An 18,154-nucleotide genomic window follows, 5' to 3' on the forward strand; every position below is an offset into this window, starting at 1 on the left:
TGATTATTTAGCGGGTATTTATACTGCTGTGTTCCACCCAGTTCTGTGAGCAGAGAATGCAGAAGCTTTGCTGACTGCACAGATCAACCTCAGCATATGGAAAGACAAGAAATAATTGTATGTACAAAATAGTCACAAGGATGTTACAAAAACAACAATGCAATAAAATTTAAAAAACATAATGATTCCACAGCTGACAATACAGTTTATTAAAATGCCTTAGCAAATAAAAACATTTTGACCTGGCATTGGAAAAGCAGATTGAGTGGAGCCAGCTATACTGCCTTCAGGCGGAGGGGAGGGGGGGATTTCAGCATTGGGATACCAGAATGAAAGGACCTCCTCCCCTTTTTGTAAATATAATGTCTTTCTCCCAATAATGGAATTCAGAAATAGGTTAGCCTGTGGTGCTTTGAGGGATGCTAGAATTTCTGCAGCATTAAACTAGTTCAGTCTGTGTTTCCACTTTGATACAAATATAAAACCACTGCCATCTTTTGACTTAAAATTGTATGGATTGTGTCCAGTGGTGTCATTCTACTAGATCAGAGAATTGGGAAGTATAAAATCTAACATCCTTTTCTATGGGGGAGGGGAGGTTCAGGAAGTGGCAGGACATTTAGTTTAAGATCTAGAGTTAGTCTTCAACTTACAAACATTCGTTTAAGGAATGAAGTTACGATGGAGCTGGAAAAAGTGACTTACGACCGGTCCTTGCACTTACAACCACAGCAGTGTCCCTGTGGTCACATGATCAAAATTCAGGTGTTTGGCAACCAGCATGTATTTATGATGGTTGCAGTGCTCAGGGTCACATGATCGCCATTTGCAACTTCCAACAAGCAAAGTCAATGGGGGAAGCCAGATTCACTTAATGACTGTGTGATTCACTTAACAACCATGGTGATTCGCTTAATGACCACAGCACAAAGGTTCTAAAATCGGGTGTGACTCACTTAATGACTGCATCGCTTAGCGATGGAAGTTCTGGTCCCAATTGTGGTCGTAAGTCAAGGACTACCTGTATTCCTGATTTATTGAGAAAAAGCATTGAGTTATCAGATCAACTTTTACGATTTATGTAGTTTTGTCACATTTGCCAGTATGAACATACAATTGGCATATGCAGTCAGGAATTCTTGAATGGCCACGTGCTGTTTGTGAATGAATGAATGTTTATTATGACCTTTGCCAATCAGTGAATACATCAAACCTCACAGCTTCTGAATATGTAAGTTTGGAATACTGTATCTAATGGTTGTTTCAAACATAATGCTGTACCAATATCTCTAACTTCTCAAAAGGTTCTTTTTCCCTGTGAAAGATGCTTCTGTTTTTTTTTATTTGTTCTTACGGTGTTTGAGAATTTCTTCCTCAGTTCTCTTGATGGAGGGTGCAAATGCAGTTGTTTTCTGTTACACATCTTTCCTGCCTGGTTGCCCTTCTCCTCATATTTCAGTTTGAACAAGGTGCCATAAAAGGGATCACCTAATTATGTTTTCCTTTGGGATTTAATTGAAACCTACCAGTAACCAACATAATCTCATATAGCAAAAGAAAAACCATGGGTGTACTAGGCCTACCTGTCACACTCACTTCACCACATTCTGGACCAGTTGAAGCTTTTGAGTGGTCTTCAAGGACAGCCGCATGAAGAACATATGAAATAGCCCACATATGAGTTGCCCAGGGCATAGGTGACTGTGAGAAGGACCTCTTGAACAGACAGAATTGACACAAGAGATGAATTTGCACAAAGGCCTTCATGACCATAGCTGCCACCTGCTCTTCAAGCAGAAACTAGTGTCCAAGAAGACCTTCAAATTACACACCACTCCCATCTGGGGAAGTATAATCCTATTCACAATTAAAGATGGAGAGCTCCTGGACCTGAATGCACTTACAGTCCCAGCTTGCTAGGGTCAAGCTTAAGTCTATTCCTCCCCATCTGGACCCCAACAACCTCCAGGCATTTGAACAAGATCTTGACAGCATCACTTGATCAGCCTGAGGATGATATACAGTTGAATTGGTGATGCATGACCCCATCCTGAAGGATGATTTCACCCAGTGGCTTCATGCAGATGTTAGACAGGAAGAGTGACAATGTTGAGCCCTGTGGCACCCCACAAATTAGGGGCTTTAGTGTTTGGTGAATATAGCTTTGTTTCCCACAGTTACACTCATGTGATAATTCTTGAGGTTTAATACTATTCCATTTAAGATTTTGAGCATTTTTAGGCCTGGAGGTTGCTTTCCACAGGAAAATCTTACTGAACACTCCTGGATCCCATCTGTACTAAGCATAATGAGGCCTATCATATATTTCTTTTTGCTTGGTTGCTAGGAAGCCCTTCCGGAGGAGAGAATCCCCACTGTATTGAGCTGTCTCTTAGGCCAGTGTTTCTCAACCCTGGCAACTTTAAAATGTGTAGACTTCATCTTCCAGAATTCCCCAGGCCGCATCTAAAAGTTGCCAAGGTTGAAAAACACAGTCTTAGGTTAAGCCTGGGGATGTCCCCATCACAACACAGATCCACATGATGCTGTGAGAAACAGGTGGAATCTAGGTCAGAAAGAGATCCCAAAGTTGCCAAATGAGGTGAAAACTTGCCCTTGGGGAGCCTTTCCCATCTATTGTCAGAAAGCCAGAGTAGCAGCTGCAATGCTGAATTTATGTGAGGGAACACCCACTTCTGGGATGTAGCCAACAAGCCCCAGCTGATTTTCAACCTAATCGTGATAGTTCAAACCAATGCTCAGTCAAAATTAGGGCATGGAGGAAAATGTGAATGCCTGTGAAAATCTTCAGCAGATTAAAACCTGGCTATTACACTGGCTGGTTTGCCGTCCAGAAATGTGTATTCCAAAATAACATGTCAGCCCAAAGGACAAATGCTGTAGTTCTATTGCTAGGGCTCTGTTCACACAGCACAAATAACCAGGTAAGTTACAATTACACAGATGAATTCGCATAATGTATAAAACTTGGGTAGGGTTACTCTTGGTTTATTTTAATTTATTTTAAAATATATTTGTTTTTGGTTTAGTGTGTTAACTGTTCTTATTCTTTTGTGACATTCTTCCACTGTGCTGCCTTGAAATGGGTAATGGCTTCAGATTGAGAGAGAATGACAGAGAAAGTCTATCTCCCCAAAGAAAAACCTTCATGGGTCCAACAGTATTGATGTCCATGAAGCAACTACAAGTTGTGTGTCTGCTTCAGGGATAGGTGCTGCTGAGGATAACTCAGGAATTACAGTCGCATCTGCAGCCACATCAGATGCAACTTCTTTCTATATGTCATCTCCTTTCTTCTTTCTATATGTCATCTCCAAATGTTACCAGGAGCAACCTTTATAGTATAAGAAAGCTGTCATGTGTCTTATGGCATTCACAACTGCTTGAATATTCTATGCACACTTTTATATGCTTTGGGTGTCACTAGTGTGACTGCAGTGCATGAGACTAGGTTCAAAGGACTCACATTTATTAGGTTGTGGTCAAATGCCATAGTCTGCTAATCTCTGCAATATTACCTTGAGGTTTGGCAGATGCATCTCAGCATTTTCTCTGGTGACAGTGTTGTCATCAAAATAACCCTCAGGGCCTGGACAGCCCTACAGTGCTTGGTCCATGGCTCTGTGCCAAAGCACTGAATTGTTATAATGTTATCATCCTTTATAACAGTATAATGCTTTATAGGTATTTATGACAAGAAACACCTCAAAAACTTCCTCCATTTCCATTTGTAAGTAAGCCTGTCCCAGGACAATTCTGCTGGAATGTTGTCCTCTAGTGAGGTAGCAAAACTGTCCTCAGTCCTAGGCAAGGGATACTGCTCAGCCTGTAACAGTGGATTGAGTATAACTTTAAGATATCACAGACCTGGATAATTCTATTCTATAGCACAGGTGTAGCCTGCTGGCTCCAATCAACATTTAAAAGAATTCCCTCAGCTTCTTTCCAATCCAGTTCAGTTTCTACCTTTTTTGCATATGGTGTATGGAGCTGGATGTTCATTGTGAAAACTGGATGTGGCATTTTCCTGTACCACTATTTTATCTTGAATGTGCCAATGTCTTCTATGAAGACCTTTTTCAAATTACTCTTGGTAGTATCTTTGATAAACGGTGTAGCTCATAGGCTTTGATGAAAATCCAACCCATTGGTTCTTCTTTAGTCAGTGATGTCCCCAGTGATGTCCACCTGTTCTCACAGCATATGAGTCCAACATATCTTGCTGGTTTCCTTATGATACAGTTGCAGGTATCACTCCAATGGGAATGATCTTTTCTCCAGCATAAGTTGTTAACTGCATTTCCGATTGCTTTAGTTCAGCAGCTCTGAAATGTTGCTCAAATTCATGATGTGGTATAACTGATGTAGCAGAACCAGTGTCCAATTGGATTGATATGGTTTGGCCGTTCACTTTTGGTATAAGCCGTATTGCTGGTCTCATTGGATTCTTTTTGCCATAGACTTCTGGGTTATTGTTTATTGTTTATTGTTATTGTTACTTGTTTCACTTTCATTATCAAGTTCTTCAACTATGCAGTTCTTTTAAAGTATTTAGCTGTTTATCTTTAGCAAATAGTTGGCTTTTCCCTCAGTGACAAGGTTTCTTACTGCATTTTCTGTAGGTTTCTCCTTTAAATCAATATGGAACTGGTGTCTGTGAATCTCTGCCACGGTGGTAGCCCTTTTCATTTTGACATTTTACTCTGTATGCTATTGCAAATGTATTCCTATTTGCTTTTACTCCCAACTGCTGTCCTACGGTGTCTCTGGCAGCAGTTCCCACAGAGATAGCAATTTCAAATTCTTTCTTAAAGCTTAAACTGTTATGATGTTTTTAAAAGCTTCAACATTCCAGAGACAAGCTGATCTCTCAGTGCATCGCTTAGACCTTTGCCAAATTCGCAGTGTTGAGATAGCTTTTTAAATTCAGCTCATATGCTGCAATAAGCTCTCCCTCTTTTTGCTTGTCCTTGTGAAACTGTGAAATACTCTTCCATCAATACTGAGTATGGTGACAAATGTTCCTGAATTATTGTTACTAGATCTTCAAAGCTGAATTGCAAGGGATTTGGTGAGCTTTTCAAATAGCTATCTGCTTGGCCTCTATTAATCCTCAACAGGCATCAATTTTCAGCAACTGTTTAATTGCCTCGAACAATTGCTCACGGCTCTTGGTAGTGTCCAGCCATCCGTAACACTATTAAGCACATTCACATTCCTCTAAAGCAGTATTTTTCAAACTTGACAACTTTAAGATGTGTGGACTTCAACTCCCAGAATTCCCCAGCCAGCATGCTGGCTGGGGAATTCTAGGAGTTGAAGTCCACACATCTTAAAGTTGTCAAGTTTGAAAAATACTGCCCTAAAGCTAGCTATTCTGCTGTGTTCTTTTTCTCTGCTCCCTGCAACCAGTTCAGTGTTGTTCTTCCTCTGTTTATTTGCTGCCCTTTCTCCCTATCCAGAGGCAAAGTGCTGCTTCAGAGCCTTTTTCCCCCCCAATAATCCCACTTCATTGTCTCCACTGTGTCTTTTCCATTGATCAAACAAAAGTCAGTAAAGTTGGGAGTATCTCCTTCTGTTGCTTGGTTTACAGAAACATCTAAAAGGGTTGGCAAGAATTCCAATATGTTGGCAGTCCAGAGTAATATAATAACAGTACAAGATTGCAGGCATATTTAATCAATCAATAATAACAATAACCGATGTACTATGCATCCACTGTAGAGGAGCAATGTGGTATGAATTGTCTGGATGGTTAGTTGAATTTGCACTGGCTTATTTTTATCAGGGTCAGTGGATTTTAGGAGGGGTGTCTACTACTGTTTCCTTTTGTGAAAAATTGCTTAGAAATCTGCATTAAAGGTGTTTTCTTTACAAGATACATTAAAATACTGTCTGTGGATTTAGATACCTCTGTGAACTGTTTCAAACCCAGTCTTTTCGTACATCTTTCCCTTCTTTATTTTCTGCCTATTTTGAGGGCAAATGTTGCTTCTATGCAGCATTCTATGGCCAGGCTTGGCTCAAGACTTATGCATGAGATTCCTGCTATTGGCAATAGGTTTGTGAAAAATTTGTCATGCCAGATATATTTTTTAAAAATATGTTTTGCAAGCAGTCTTGTTCAGTGCTACTTTGTGAGCAACTTTTTCCTCCCTTGGCCCTACAGTCTAGATACTAATGATGCTACTAAGCTCCTCTTCGCTGCGCTTACAAGTTGCTGAAGATCACCTGCCGAAGTGGTATCCCCTTCTTTGGCAGAACACAGCTCCAGGTCTCAGTTAGAAAGAAGCAAGCAGGCAAACAAACACACATCCTAGTTGGAAAGCATTTCTGGAAATCCCTTTTCTCTATTTTGTATCAATTCTCTGGCTGTGAAATCCATTTCAGTGAATAACTTATCTTCACAACAATCCTATGACATAGAACCAGCAGGGATATATAACCTGCATGCACATTAGTTTCCCACAAACAATTCTTAAAATTTGTATTCCTGATCCCGGAAATTGTATATGATCCCTGCGTCAGCCTTATGGGGTAGACCAGACAGGAAATATGACCGGGTGAACTAATTCTACTTTATTGTGAGGTTACATTAACAGAATCTTGCAAATCTAAAAGGACAATTCTCGCCCCCCCCCCCCCCGTCTCCTTTACCAACTGAGAAACTAGGGAGGGTCTCTCCTGAGTCTCTTGCTTCTCCCACTATCCAGCTGTGGGCTATGCTATCTCTTATCTGACAGTTCCCTTGGCAGTGCCTCTTGGCCCGGTCTCCCAAGATCTTTCCCCCATTCCATTATACCCCGAATCTGTTTGTTGCACCTTTCTTAGAGCTTCTCTAAACATGATTACTGAAATGTAGTAATGCAGTTTTCTGCCACTATATTAAAGCTGTAGTATTTTAAAAGTAAAAACTCCCTCAAGTTGAGTACAACTGCTGATGATTATGTAGACATGCCCCTCTGATTCCCTTGGCAGCAAGACATAGTGGCTTGTCATTACCTTTTTCCGTGGTGATTTTTTTGATTTCCCAAACTATTGTAAAACCCTGATATTTCCTGATAGTCTCCATCCACGTACTGCTATAGCAAAAACAAAAGCAAATAACCAGCCAACCCAACAAATATATTAAAAAAAAAGTCTTCCCCAAATGCAAGAAAACAAAACAAACAGCCATGCCCATTTGCATCATTATCCCAATTTTTGGGATAGTCTCAAATGTTGAAGAGCCTTTAATCCCAAAAGGCTACTTGGTCCTGTCTTAGAGATTTCAGATATATACTTTTGTGTATTTATGCTCTAGGATTACTTTTACTTATTATTATTTATGTATTTGTTAGATTTATATACTACCTTTCCTCCAGGAGCTCAAGGCAGGATCCACCTTCATTTTAATTCTCTACAGCAACTGGGGAGGTAGGTGGGACTGAGAGAGATTGGCCCAAGTCACCCAGTGAGTCTCCTTGGGTGAAGTTGGACTTGAATTTGGGTCTCCCCTATTCTAGATCAATGCCTTAATCACTCCACCACAAAGGTTTTTACAATAATTTTGGATGTACATAAATAATGCAACATACAAATGTGTGGCATGAACTACTAAGCAGCTAACAACAGTTAGATGCCTTGGGGGAGCCCCCATTTTTGTCTTTTTCCATGGTTGCTCCTCAGCACTTCATATCCAAAAGCAGGTAGAAGTTCCATATAGCCATTGTAAGTTTCCACTGGTGGAAAATGCAAGGTCCACATGAAAGAACAATAGTCCCAGCGGTGATACACTTCTGGATCCAAGTACACTACCCAGAGAGAGGGAGAAGAGCAACAGAACTGGCAGAAGACTAACTGGTAGCCTGTAGAGCAGAGGCTGGCTGACCTAGGAAAGGAAGCCCAGAATGGAGATGGTCTAGTGAAAAGGCTAGAGATGTGAGAGAGAGGTTTAGCAAGACAGGGCCAACCAAGAAAAGTGAGAGACCATGCTAGATAAAGGAAAATCAGGGGTTGGGGCAGACAGGAGGTCTTGCTAGGTGTGTGGGAATCCAGATTATTGGCCTGCTTCTGCCTGAGTAAAACCCAGAAATGCTTGGCATTGGCAAACCTCATCAGTTTTGGGGCAGCATGCCTTAAGTGACCCCAGGCTTCAGCTCAAAAGGTTGTGCAACATGTCACAGTTTGGACTGGTCATGTACTGTTGTTAGGGGTTTGATATAAAGACCATTAAAAGTGCTCATACAATAGGAAAAATTGAGAAGTATTTCTTTATTCCTGTCAGAAGCATCACAATTAAAATAGGCATACTGTAAAACATAGAATTTAAAATATAAGATATAGAAGTTAAAATATATAAAAGTTAAACAGATCTTGCCAGAAACTGGCAACATGAATTGCATTCTGTCGCACTGTCATGAGGTCCTCAAATGTGCATTGATCAGGGCACAGAGGACAAGAGTACATTTGTGTTGTTGTCTGCATGTCTCCACAGTCACAAAGGGCAGAGGCCACCGGATAGCCCCATTTGTTCAGAGTGTCTCTGGATCTTGTTATGCCCGTGTGCAGTCTGTTCAGCAATTTCCATACTTCCCAACTTTGGCCAAACCCAGGTGCCATCTCCTCTGCTGTTTCCATCCAGTGTTGGTTCTTTGTAGCTTTCCATAGGTCCACTCTATTTAAAATTGAGAAGTGGGAGGGCAAGTACTCTTGCTCCTCCCAAGACAAGAATGTAAATTGCAGGGAAGGTGGCAATGGTCACATAGAGTTGAGATCATCAACTCTAATATAGATATGGGCAGGGGAAGAACAAAAATCTACCATGGAAATATGTTAAGAAAATGGGCCAAGGGGATCAGACTGGCATAGTGCCAAAGGCCCAGAGGAAGGCAGACCTGGTGGAGCATGCATATCCCTGCTTCAGTTTAGAACATCTCTGGAATACAAGTAGATCCAGATTTTAGCCCCAAACAGAAACCTGATCATTCAGCAAAGGCCTTATCATATCCCTGAGAGGATGACTGAAAGAAGGTTCAGTCTAAGCATGACTGGACCATCCCAGAGTAAATTATGTTTGCCCATTATACTTGTGACCAAAGCTAGTAGGGAGGCTAGATTTTGCCTAGATCTAAATCTGAATCAGATTACCCAGTGCCAAGAATTGATGACTCACTCACTGGATAAACTAAGAGAGATGGGTACATGTCAAGCCTGAATCTAATGAAGGGCTATTGGCAAGTCCCTTTGGAAATAACTTCAAGGAAAAAGAATGCCTTCAGCATCCCACAGGGACTATTCTATTTTGTGTGGATGCTATTTGGATTTCATGGGGCTTTACAACCTTCTAGAGATTGATGGATTATATCATCTTGGGCCAAGGAAAGTTTTGTAAAGCCTACCTCAACACTTTATTGACTGCAGTTTGACTTAGAAGAAACGTCTGCCCCACCTTAGAACTGTCATAACCAATTTCTAGAATGCCAGTGTCAAGTCCTTAGCAACTGCTTACAACCAAAAAACAATATTCTTACAGTGTCTTTTTTAACTAGATTACCTGAAAGTGAAAAGAGAACTAGGCTACAGAAATCTTGATAAATCAGTATGCTTAGTTAGGCATCCAATTTATCTCAAAGTTCATTCTGCTGGAGCTTTCTCTTGTTAACCATCCATTGAGTCCCTCTGGTGGGAGGAGATGGGCGGTGACAAATTTGATAAATAAAATAAATAAACTGATGCACTAGGGAGATGGTTACCAATTTTCATGATAAAGTTAAAATAACAGATCCACTGTGCTTCCACAATTTTGCAAACTTTCATCATCTTTATTGGCCTCTGAGAAGCCAATTGTATCTGGCTTGACCATTAATTCAGGCAAATGCTACCTTGTCCTCAGTGAACCAAAATTTCTTATATACGGAATGTGTGAGAAATTGGATTCTGTCAGACAATCTGTCAGAAGTCAGAGAGTCCCAGTAGAAACAGATTATCTGATCCCTGCTAGTCAGGATTCAGATCTGGTTATGGGATGGAAACAGCACTGGTTGCTCATTGGGACATGGATGGGGGAATGCGCACCTCCTGGCCCCAGTCAGACACCTCAGCAGCTTTCAATACCATCAACCATGTATCTTGCTGGGTCAGCTGCAAGAGCTGGGATTTGAAGGCACTGTTTTGCAATTGTTCCTCTCCTACCTGACTGGGTGGTTTCAGGTTGTAGTTATGGAGTTATGTGCAGTGCTTGAGCCCTGGGTTACTCCAGCGAGAGGTACCTCAGGGTTTAGTGCTTTTCCACATGCTATTTATCATCTGTATAAACCTGGAGGTCATCTGTCAATTTGGCATAAGATGCACTCAACTGCATTGCCAATCCGGGGCAAGCCGAAGTTGCTGTGAAAAGTTTGGACTGGTATCTTGATGGGGCAAAATAAGCACAAATTAAATCCCTGCAAGACTGAAGACGTTGGTCCTGGTAGTTATTCTGGACAGGATCATGTTCCCCTAAAGGAGTGCCTGCACCACTCTTCCTGGATTTAAACAACAGGTAGAGACTGTGGCCAACGTGGCATTTGTCCACCTTTGGCTGGAACACCAGTTATAACCCCACCTGGATCAGAATCCTCTGGCATTGGTAAATCATGCCTTAATCACCATCTGACTGGATTACTGTAATGCCCACAACAGGGAACAGCCTTTGGAGAAATTACAACTGGTGAGATAATTCATTGGTCAGTCCCACAATGAGATTACTGGTGGATCAGTCCTGCATAACACCTCTCTTGAACTCACTGTACGGGTTACCAATGGGTTTCCAGGCTCAGTTCAAAGTGCAGATAATGACCTATATAGTCTTATATGGCAGAGGACCAGGTTACATTAGACTCTGCCTTGTTTGTTTGTTTAATATAGCTGCCCAGACCAGTGACTCTGGGTGGCTAACAATAAACAGTTGAAACAATACAGAAAATTAAATATAAATACAGCCAAGAGATATTAAAAACTGTTGGTGTCAGCACAACCATGAAACGGGGCCCTTTGCCCAAAGCCAGGTCTTTAAGGCCTTCCAAAAAGCCAAAAGCATCAGGGTCATCCTAATATCAGCAGGGAGGGTGTTCCAGACGGCAGGTGCCACAGCAGAAAAGGCACGTCTCCTGGTCCCCACCAGACGACATTCCTTGGCTGACAGGACATGGAGTATGCCCATCCTGCTGGACCAGTTTGGATGGGTAGAAACAACTGGGAAAAGATGGTCCCTCAGATAACCCAGTCCCAAGCCATGAAGGGCTTTAAAGGTGACAACCAGTACCTTGAATTGCACCCGGAAACATACCGGCAAGCAATGCAGCTCCCGAAGCAATGGTGTCACATGTGCCGAGTCGCCAACACTATTTACAGCCTGGGCAGCTGCATTCTAATACCAGCTGAAGCTTCCAAATTCTCTTCAAGGGCAGCCCCATGTAGATCTAAATGGGAGATCACAAGGGCATGAGCGACAGTGAGTAGAGCCTCCTGGTCCAGTAATGGGTGCAACTGGCGCACAACCCAAAGGTGTGCAAAGGCCCTCTTAACCACGGCTGCCACCTGCTCTGCCAGCAGGAGCCGTGAGTCCAAGAGGACCTCCAGATTGTGCACCGGGTCCGTCTGGGGCAGTGCCACCCCATCCGGGACCAAAGATGGCAAAACCTTGGTACTGGGAGAATTGAGTCGGCAGAACTGAATCTGCCTGTCTAGTGAAAGCATCTCAGAAAGATCTGAGTTCCTTTGAAGTGAAATCACAGTTCTGTTTGATAGAAAACAAAGTTTGTTTTGTACATTTCACCTTTGTAATAAACATTTTCTCGAACTGGAGTTGACCGGTGTCCCATCTGAGTCTGTACCATCCCAGAATCCATGGCAGTCCCCACAGGGAAATCAACGCGTGCAGGTGGAACATCTACTTTGCACGTAGAAAACCCAACTTCAGTTTCTGGCGTGTTCTGAACAAAAGGATCATGTAGCAGCTGAAGGGAAAGACCTCTTACAGTTGGAGAGTTGGCCACTCAGGGGGATGTACTGCACAAGACAGATGAACAAAACTTTCCATAGATCATGCAAAAACTGGGAATTACACAGTTCCTCGGTCCCCATCTTGCCAGTTATGGCTCCAAGAGGTCGCCAGGATGCTAGCTTACTCACAGTGAATATTACAGAAATAGCAAATGTATCATATCCATTCTCATCATTTTTTTTTTCTCACAGGCCCAGGTAGCAGGAAGAAATCTTCAGGACCCTGTGGCCATCTGGGATCCTTGGCTGCTCTCAAATACGCTGTGGTTGGTCTCTACTTGCTTGTGTTCCTGATCTTTGTGGGACTTTTTATCCTAGCAGGTAAGAATCAGACCTGTTGTGGAGAGGGCCTATTGAAAAAGAGAGTTCCAAAACATTTTGCAGAGCAGGAGTGAGTATGTCAGCTGCTAGAGCACTAAGGAACGACTAGACACTCCTTGTCTAGCAAACAGATTGGTTTCAAGTTACAGTTGATTTAGCATATGGGAAATCAAAGAAATGATTGCTGATTCTAATAAATTGTGTAAAAATTGGGTAATTATAGTATTATAATGTCTCTATCTCTGCAGTTTTGGACCTTCTTTGGGGATATGATGTTAGGATTGTCATGATGAGCTCCTTCACTTCAAAATTTACCCAGCACCTCTAGGTACAGACTACATCTGCAATGAGAAAAGCATGTCCTCCAACCTTTCACAGGAACAATTTCATTATGAAATAATACCCATGTTCTCATCCCAAGGATCACTGCCCAGTTCTCCACATCTACTCTGTACTCATGTTTGATGTTTTCTCTTTAAGTCGCCATAGCAGATTATGCTTTGTTTTGAAAGCCAAGAATGTATCTGCTCTTTATATTTATTGTATATGAGAAAGGAATCATTGTGCTCTGGTTTGAGTTACAAGGGGCCCCAACGGCACATAAAACAATATATGGATGTGCAGTATATGATACTTGGAAGTCTATATCCAGATAAATACTTGTCCATTGGGAAGGGACATAGCTCTTCGCATGGAACACACTCAGATGCCTCCTACGTGAATGATCAATGAAAGGCTGTTTTGCTTTATTTCTCCCCTTCCCCCATTAATATAATTAGTAATTATATTTCTTTTTTCATAATTGTATTTTATAATCCATATTTGCCTAATTCTGGTCAATAGACCTGTTTCCCTCCCCCATTTGAAAGAATTACAGAGGTAGAAAGTAGGAGAAACACCCTCTCTGCCTGAAGTTTGGAGAGGTCACGGGGCAAAATGGGCAAACAGACTAGGATCATGCAACACACTGTAACCCATGGTTTGCTCAATCATGGTTAAACCATAAGCCACAGTTTCCAAATCACAAGGTCAGTGTTCACACCTTGCTCTGTGCCAAAAGGAAACAAATCACATTATGACCTGATCTTAGCTTCTGATGAAAACATAAATCTTGAAGAGATTCTTTGAAAGAAATCTGAAATCTGACAAATAACAGCAAAATCAAATCATCCTGCAAACTTTTCAGCTGTCTACAACAGTGGTTCTTAAGTTGTTTGACCCAATTACTCCTTTTCCTGATCTCAAATAATGTCATTACCCCAACAAAAACAAACAGACAAACAAGCAAAAAAACCAGACTCTGCTTTTGGCAGTGGCAGTCCCAAACTGGATCCTCTATTCAGAAACAAGCAATTACAAATTGCTCTATTCCCCCCAGTTTAAGAACCACTGGTTTAAAAGCTTTCCACTAAATGAGAAAAATTAGGACAAAATAGGCAGTGATTTATTAAAGAAGTAAGGAACAGAGAATAAGGTTTGTTGTTTCCAAATATTCCAGGCTGCTTCTATCAAGTCCAGTTTGTCATCATCCTTGTCCCCGTACACTGAAACCTTTCTGCTCTTTGTCACTGCCAAAAAGGATTTGGGGCTGAAGTACAGATAGATACAGCTATAGAGAAATAGCTCAGTGATTATCATCAGACTGGCAAGGATGTGTCAATTCCAATCCTTAGGGCAATTTGTGGGTGGCCACAAACCAGTCCAAAGAGATTTTGGGCTCCATCTCTGGGTTTGTGGGTTGGAAAGCCGCCACTATAGCATGTTTCCAAGATGTCTGGAAAGATGGAAGTCAAATCATTCTATTTCTGCTGAGAATAAGTGCCCTGGCCCCCAAACCTCTGGGAGTCTAAATATTGTATGATGACCCATTGGAAGAATTGTAGTTTTAACTTGTTTATTTCCCCTGTCAAAGAGAATATTTGTAGCTCAGGGTTGAACTATGGAGTCCCTGGTGCTCTCTGAGCCTTGTTGTTTTCTTGCAGATGTTTCATTGCCAGACTAGGCAACATCTTCAGTGCAATCAAAGAACTCCCAAGGAGAGAACAACACCTCCACCAACCCAAGCAGGGCAAGCCACTGTATATAAACTGAGAGCAAGGCCCACTCCCTCTTTGCACTGAAGACGTTGCCTAGTCTGGCAGTGAAACGTCTGCAAGAAAACAACAAGGCTCAGAGAGCGCCAAGGACTTCACGTTTCCCCCGTCCTGAAATCTTATTCCAAAATGCTGTCAGGACACAGAGGCATCTGTTGTTGCCACTGTTGCATCAGAGCATTAATGCCAAATGTTTTGTCAAGCACATCACAGTAAAGCCCAAACAGAATTCAGAGTGTATATTGTGCACATTCAATATATGCTTCCCTCCTCATAGCTTGCTTCAACCTTACTATATTAAGAACAGTCATCAACATAGTGTGGAGGGAAGGAGTGTTGTTGGCCAAACTGTATGCCAAAGCAGATCCCCAAATCAAGAACTGGCATCCATAGGCATGCCCCGAGGCCAATGTACTGGCAGGATTCATGGATGACTGGAGCCCAGAAGCTGAGAGTTGACATTAAATCTGACAATGAAAAGATTGACATTTTAATGCACAATAGTGGGTTGCTGACCTCACCAACAGGTCCTTCCTGCTCTTTCCTTCCTGCCAATATAGGCCACTGATTATCTGCCATTGCAGAAACTGCCCAGTTATGTGAATAAAATGAATAAAGAGGACCAGAGAGGCAAGAGCCAACAGATTATGAGGATGCAGAGAAGCAACCATCTATGACTAAATCCCTTCATGCTAAATCATGGTTTGTGGTTTGCCAAATAAGTCATGCTAATCCATTGATCATGGTTCACAAATGAAAATAGCTGGGTTCACAGAATATGCTATGCCACCATGGTTTTTTGGACCAAACTGAATTGAGGTGCACCCCCAGTCTGCAATGGACTGCAGTCCCATCTCATTCTAGCTGAAGACACCATTTTCTGGCCAGATAAATCATCTATTCACAGCACTATTCCTTTCATTTCTGCCTTTACTTCAAGGTTCTTGACTTTCATTCAGGTCAGGCCCAGCCTGGCACCTGCTGTGTTGGGTTGCAGTTCATAGTATTTCCCATCAGGTTGGAGGATGCCAGGTAGGACAGACTGATTCAGGCTGTTTTTGACTCCAAAAACTCTTAGCCCATCTGACAGAAATGAAGACAATAGCATATCTGGATGTCATTTCCCCTGTGGGTTGGCAATGAGATGCTCAGGAAGGACTGGGGCCAATGCTGGACCTGCCTGGTCATTTCCCCTGCTTCTTGCCCTTCCCATCTGTGCAGGGAAGTTAAGCGTTATTGGATGGCCATGATGTGGCCAGGTTTCCTGGGCTCTCCTTTTCATCTGAGGATTGGCTTCACGTGTTTGCTTTCTCCAATAGAAGCCCTCTCCTTGCCTTCTTGCATTCTGCCACTTTAACTTTATACAATCCTCTTATTTCTCCTCTTATTTCTTTTGTTCTTCTCCACTGTGATGTTTCTTTTGAAATATCATTGAATTGATTTGCCTTATTTGTGAAGATTCTTTATGTTTCTGAGGAACTGGATACTGAGCTGAAAGACAAGATGGGCACCATCTTCCACAGCCAGACTGGCAACCAAATCTTATTTCAGTCCTGGCAATTTTCTTCTATAACATCTGAAAGTGGCAGGACAGATTAAGGGGTATACACAGTTCTTTTCTCTGATACCTTCCAGCTATTGCCTGTTGCTTGCCATCTGCCACCTCAGGCAGGTGCCTCACTCTGCCTAACAGTAGGACCCACTCTAATTCAATACATGTATATTCTTGAAAATACATCTAGTTACTCTTGCTTTGGGGGGAAAGTGACCTGGGAAGGTCTGCTGGCTTAGATGGGAGTAGGACCGACTCTTAAAGGGGGAGAAAGATTTGCTATCCTCTGCTTCCACACTCCTTCTCTGAAGGTGAGGCCCTGCCACTCACTCACCAGTCATGTAGGGGACTGGCAATCCTATACTGTAAGCATTGCCCTAATGCAGTGTTTCTCAACCTTGTCAACTTTAAGATGAGTGGACTTCAACTCCCAGAATTCCCCAGCCAGCATGCTGGCTGGGGAATTCTGGGAGTTGATGCCCATGCATTTTAAAGTTGATGAGGTTGAGAAACACTGCCCTAAAAGGTCTGTTGAGATGGCCACAGCTATTTAATTTTTTTGTTTGTTTTAATCATACCATGGATGTTTTAATTTTTGGCAGTTACATAAACTGCCAAGCGTTGTGAGATTGCAGCAGGGATAGAAATAAAACAACAAACCTTGCAGTGCATCAGGCTGAAGATTTCTTCAGAGCAAAGCATATGAGGCAGCTGGCTAGTTTGGCAAGCTGTTCCCCAGAGCTGTCCATCCAAGGGCCAGGAAGCAGCTGCTCAGAGTTGTGGGTCAGAATGGCACTGGGTGGGGGTTTGGTGTTAATTCATTCCCCATCCTAATCTGCCGCTCAGATTAACAGCTTTATTTTACTTAATGGAGTAATGAGGGAATGAGGGTAAAATGTTCTCTACCTTGTTGTTTCTGCCAAAGGTGGCTTTTTTTTTTTGCAACATCTGATTGTAATCAGAATCAAGACAGGAACTCTTTCCCCCCAAAGAGAGATTATTATGATGCCAAATTATTATTTTTTTGTTTGGTTTTTCTCTTTCCCTCACCCCACTATGATTTTTCCCTTGAGGAAGGTAAATGAAATTAAATATGAAAACATCCGCCCACCCACCTCCCTAAAAATACCTCTTCCAGGGCGGAGGACGAAATTGCAATGTGCTTGGAATAGAAGGGCCCATTTTCCTGAGAGGAGAAACATGAACATGAATCACCAACTAAGTCATTACAGTGGATTTATTTAGACTTACTATTGAAATATGTAGAATTGAAGGAAGAGCTCTTTTATAGCAATAGCTAGACCATACTAGCATTCTTCTCAACCATCATAGGCATATCAGCCGGAACTGATGGGAGTTACAAGCTCACGCATCTGAAGTTTAGAAAAGCTGGCCTAGATGTTTTGGTCCATTTATCTCAGTACTGCATATCTGATATCAGGGTTGCAGAGATTTTCCCACTGCACCTACTGTACACACAGACAGAAGGGAGGGGATCCATGAACACTGGCTCTGAAGAAAAGTTGTTGACTATGTGGCCATTAGCAGTAACTAGCCACACTGGCTCTATGTTCAGAGGTAGCATTTCGGTGAAGAACTGCAGTAGAAGAGAGAGGGGTGTCCTTTGATATTTAGCTTATGTGTTTCTCAAGGCCGTTTGGTAAATTAGCCTCTCTAGCAAGCAAAATATAGGACTTGGTGGAGTTATGGCCATTCTGAAAGGAAAAACCAGATGACCAAAATCCAGGAAACATGAGATTTATTTCAAGGCTGTTCCAAAGTGATTCAGGGACAGCCGGGCTGATTAGAATCATATGGTTTGACCCTCAGAATAGAAACATGCTGTGGAAATTATCCCAGCTGGACAAAAGTCTCACTTGAGACAGCTCATGTTTCAAGAAGCCTTCAACCAAAGCAGAACGAGCCACCTGCCCCAGTAAACAGCCTATAGATCCCAAAGAATGAGAAATCTTCGAAGTGGGTGGCTAATATTGTACACTGAAACAAACCCAAGCTCTGCATTAAGAAATGGGAGATTCCTTGATCAAAAGCAGGTTACAAATATAAAAGATCTGAGTCATCCTTGGCCAACCTCCAGATGTACTGGGACTGCACCTCCCAGATTTCTTATCCACTATGGCTA

At 42.1% G+C, this 18,154-nt stretch overlaps 1 protein-coding gene across 1 annotated transcript in view; it reads left to right on the forward strand.

The window, feature by feature from the left end:
* The window catches only part of SCARA5 (scavenger receptor class A member 5), a 135,927-nt gene that overhangs the window by 23,027 nt on the left and 94,746 nt on the right, over positions 1-18,154 (forward strand). The window contains exon 3 of the mRNA XM_063300374.1: positions 12,238-12,366. Within this exon, the coding sequence (XP_063156444.1) occupies positions 12,238-12,366 (129 nt within the window). The remainder of the gene's footprint in view (positions 1-12,237; positions 12,367-18,154) is intronic.

This window comes from Candoia aspera, chromosome 1 (assembly GCF_035149785.1).
Source record: "Candoia aspera isolate rCanAsp1 chromosome 1, rCanAsp1.hap2, whole genome shotgun sequence".
NCBI classification, from domain to species: domain Eukaryota; kingdom Metazoa; phylum Chordata; class Lepidosauria; order Squamata; family Boidae; genus Candoia; species Candoia aspera.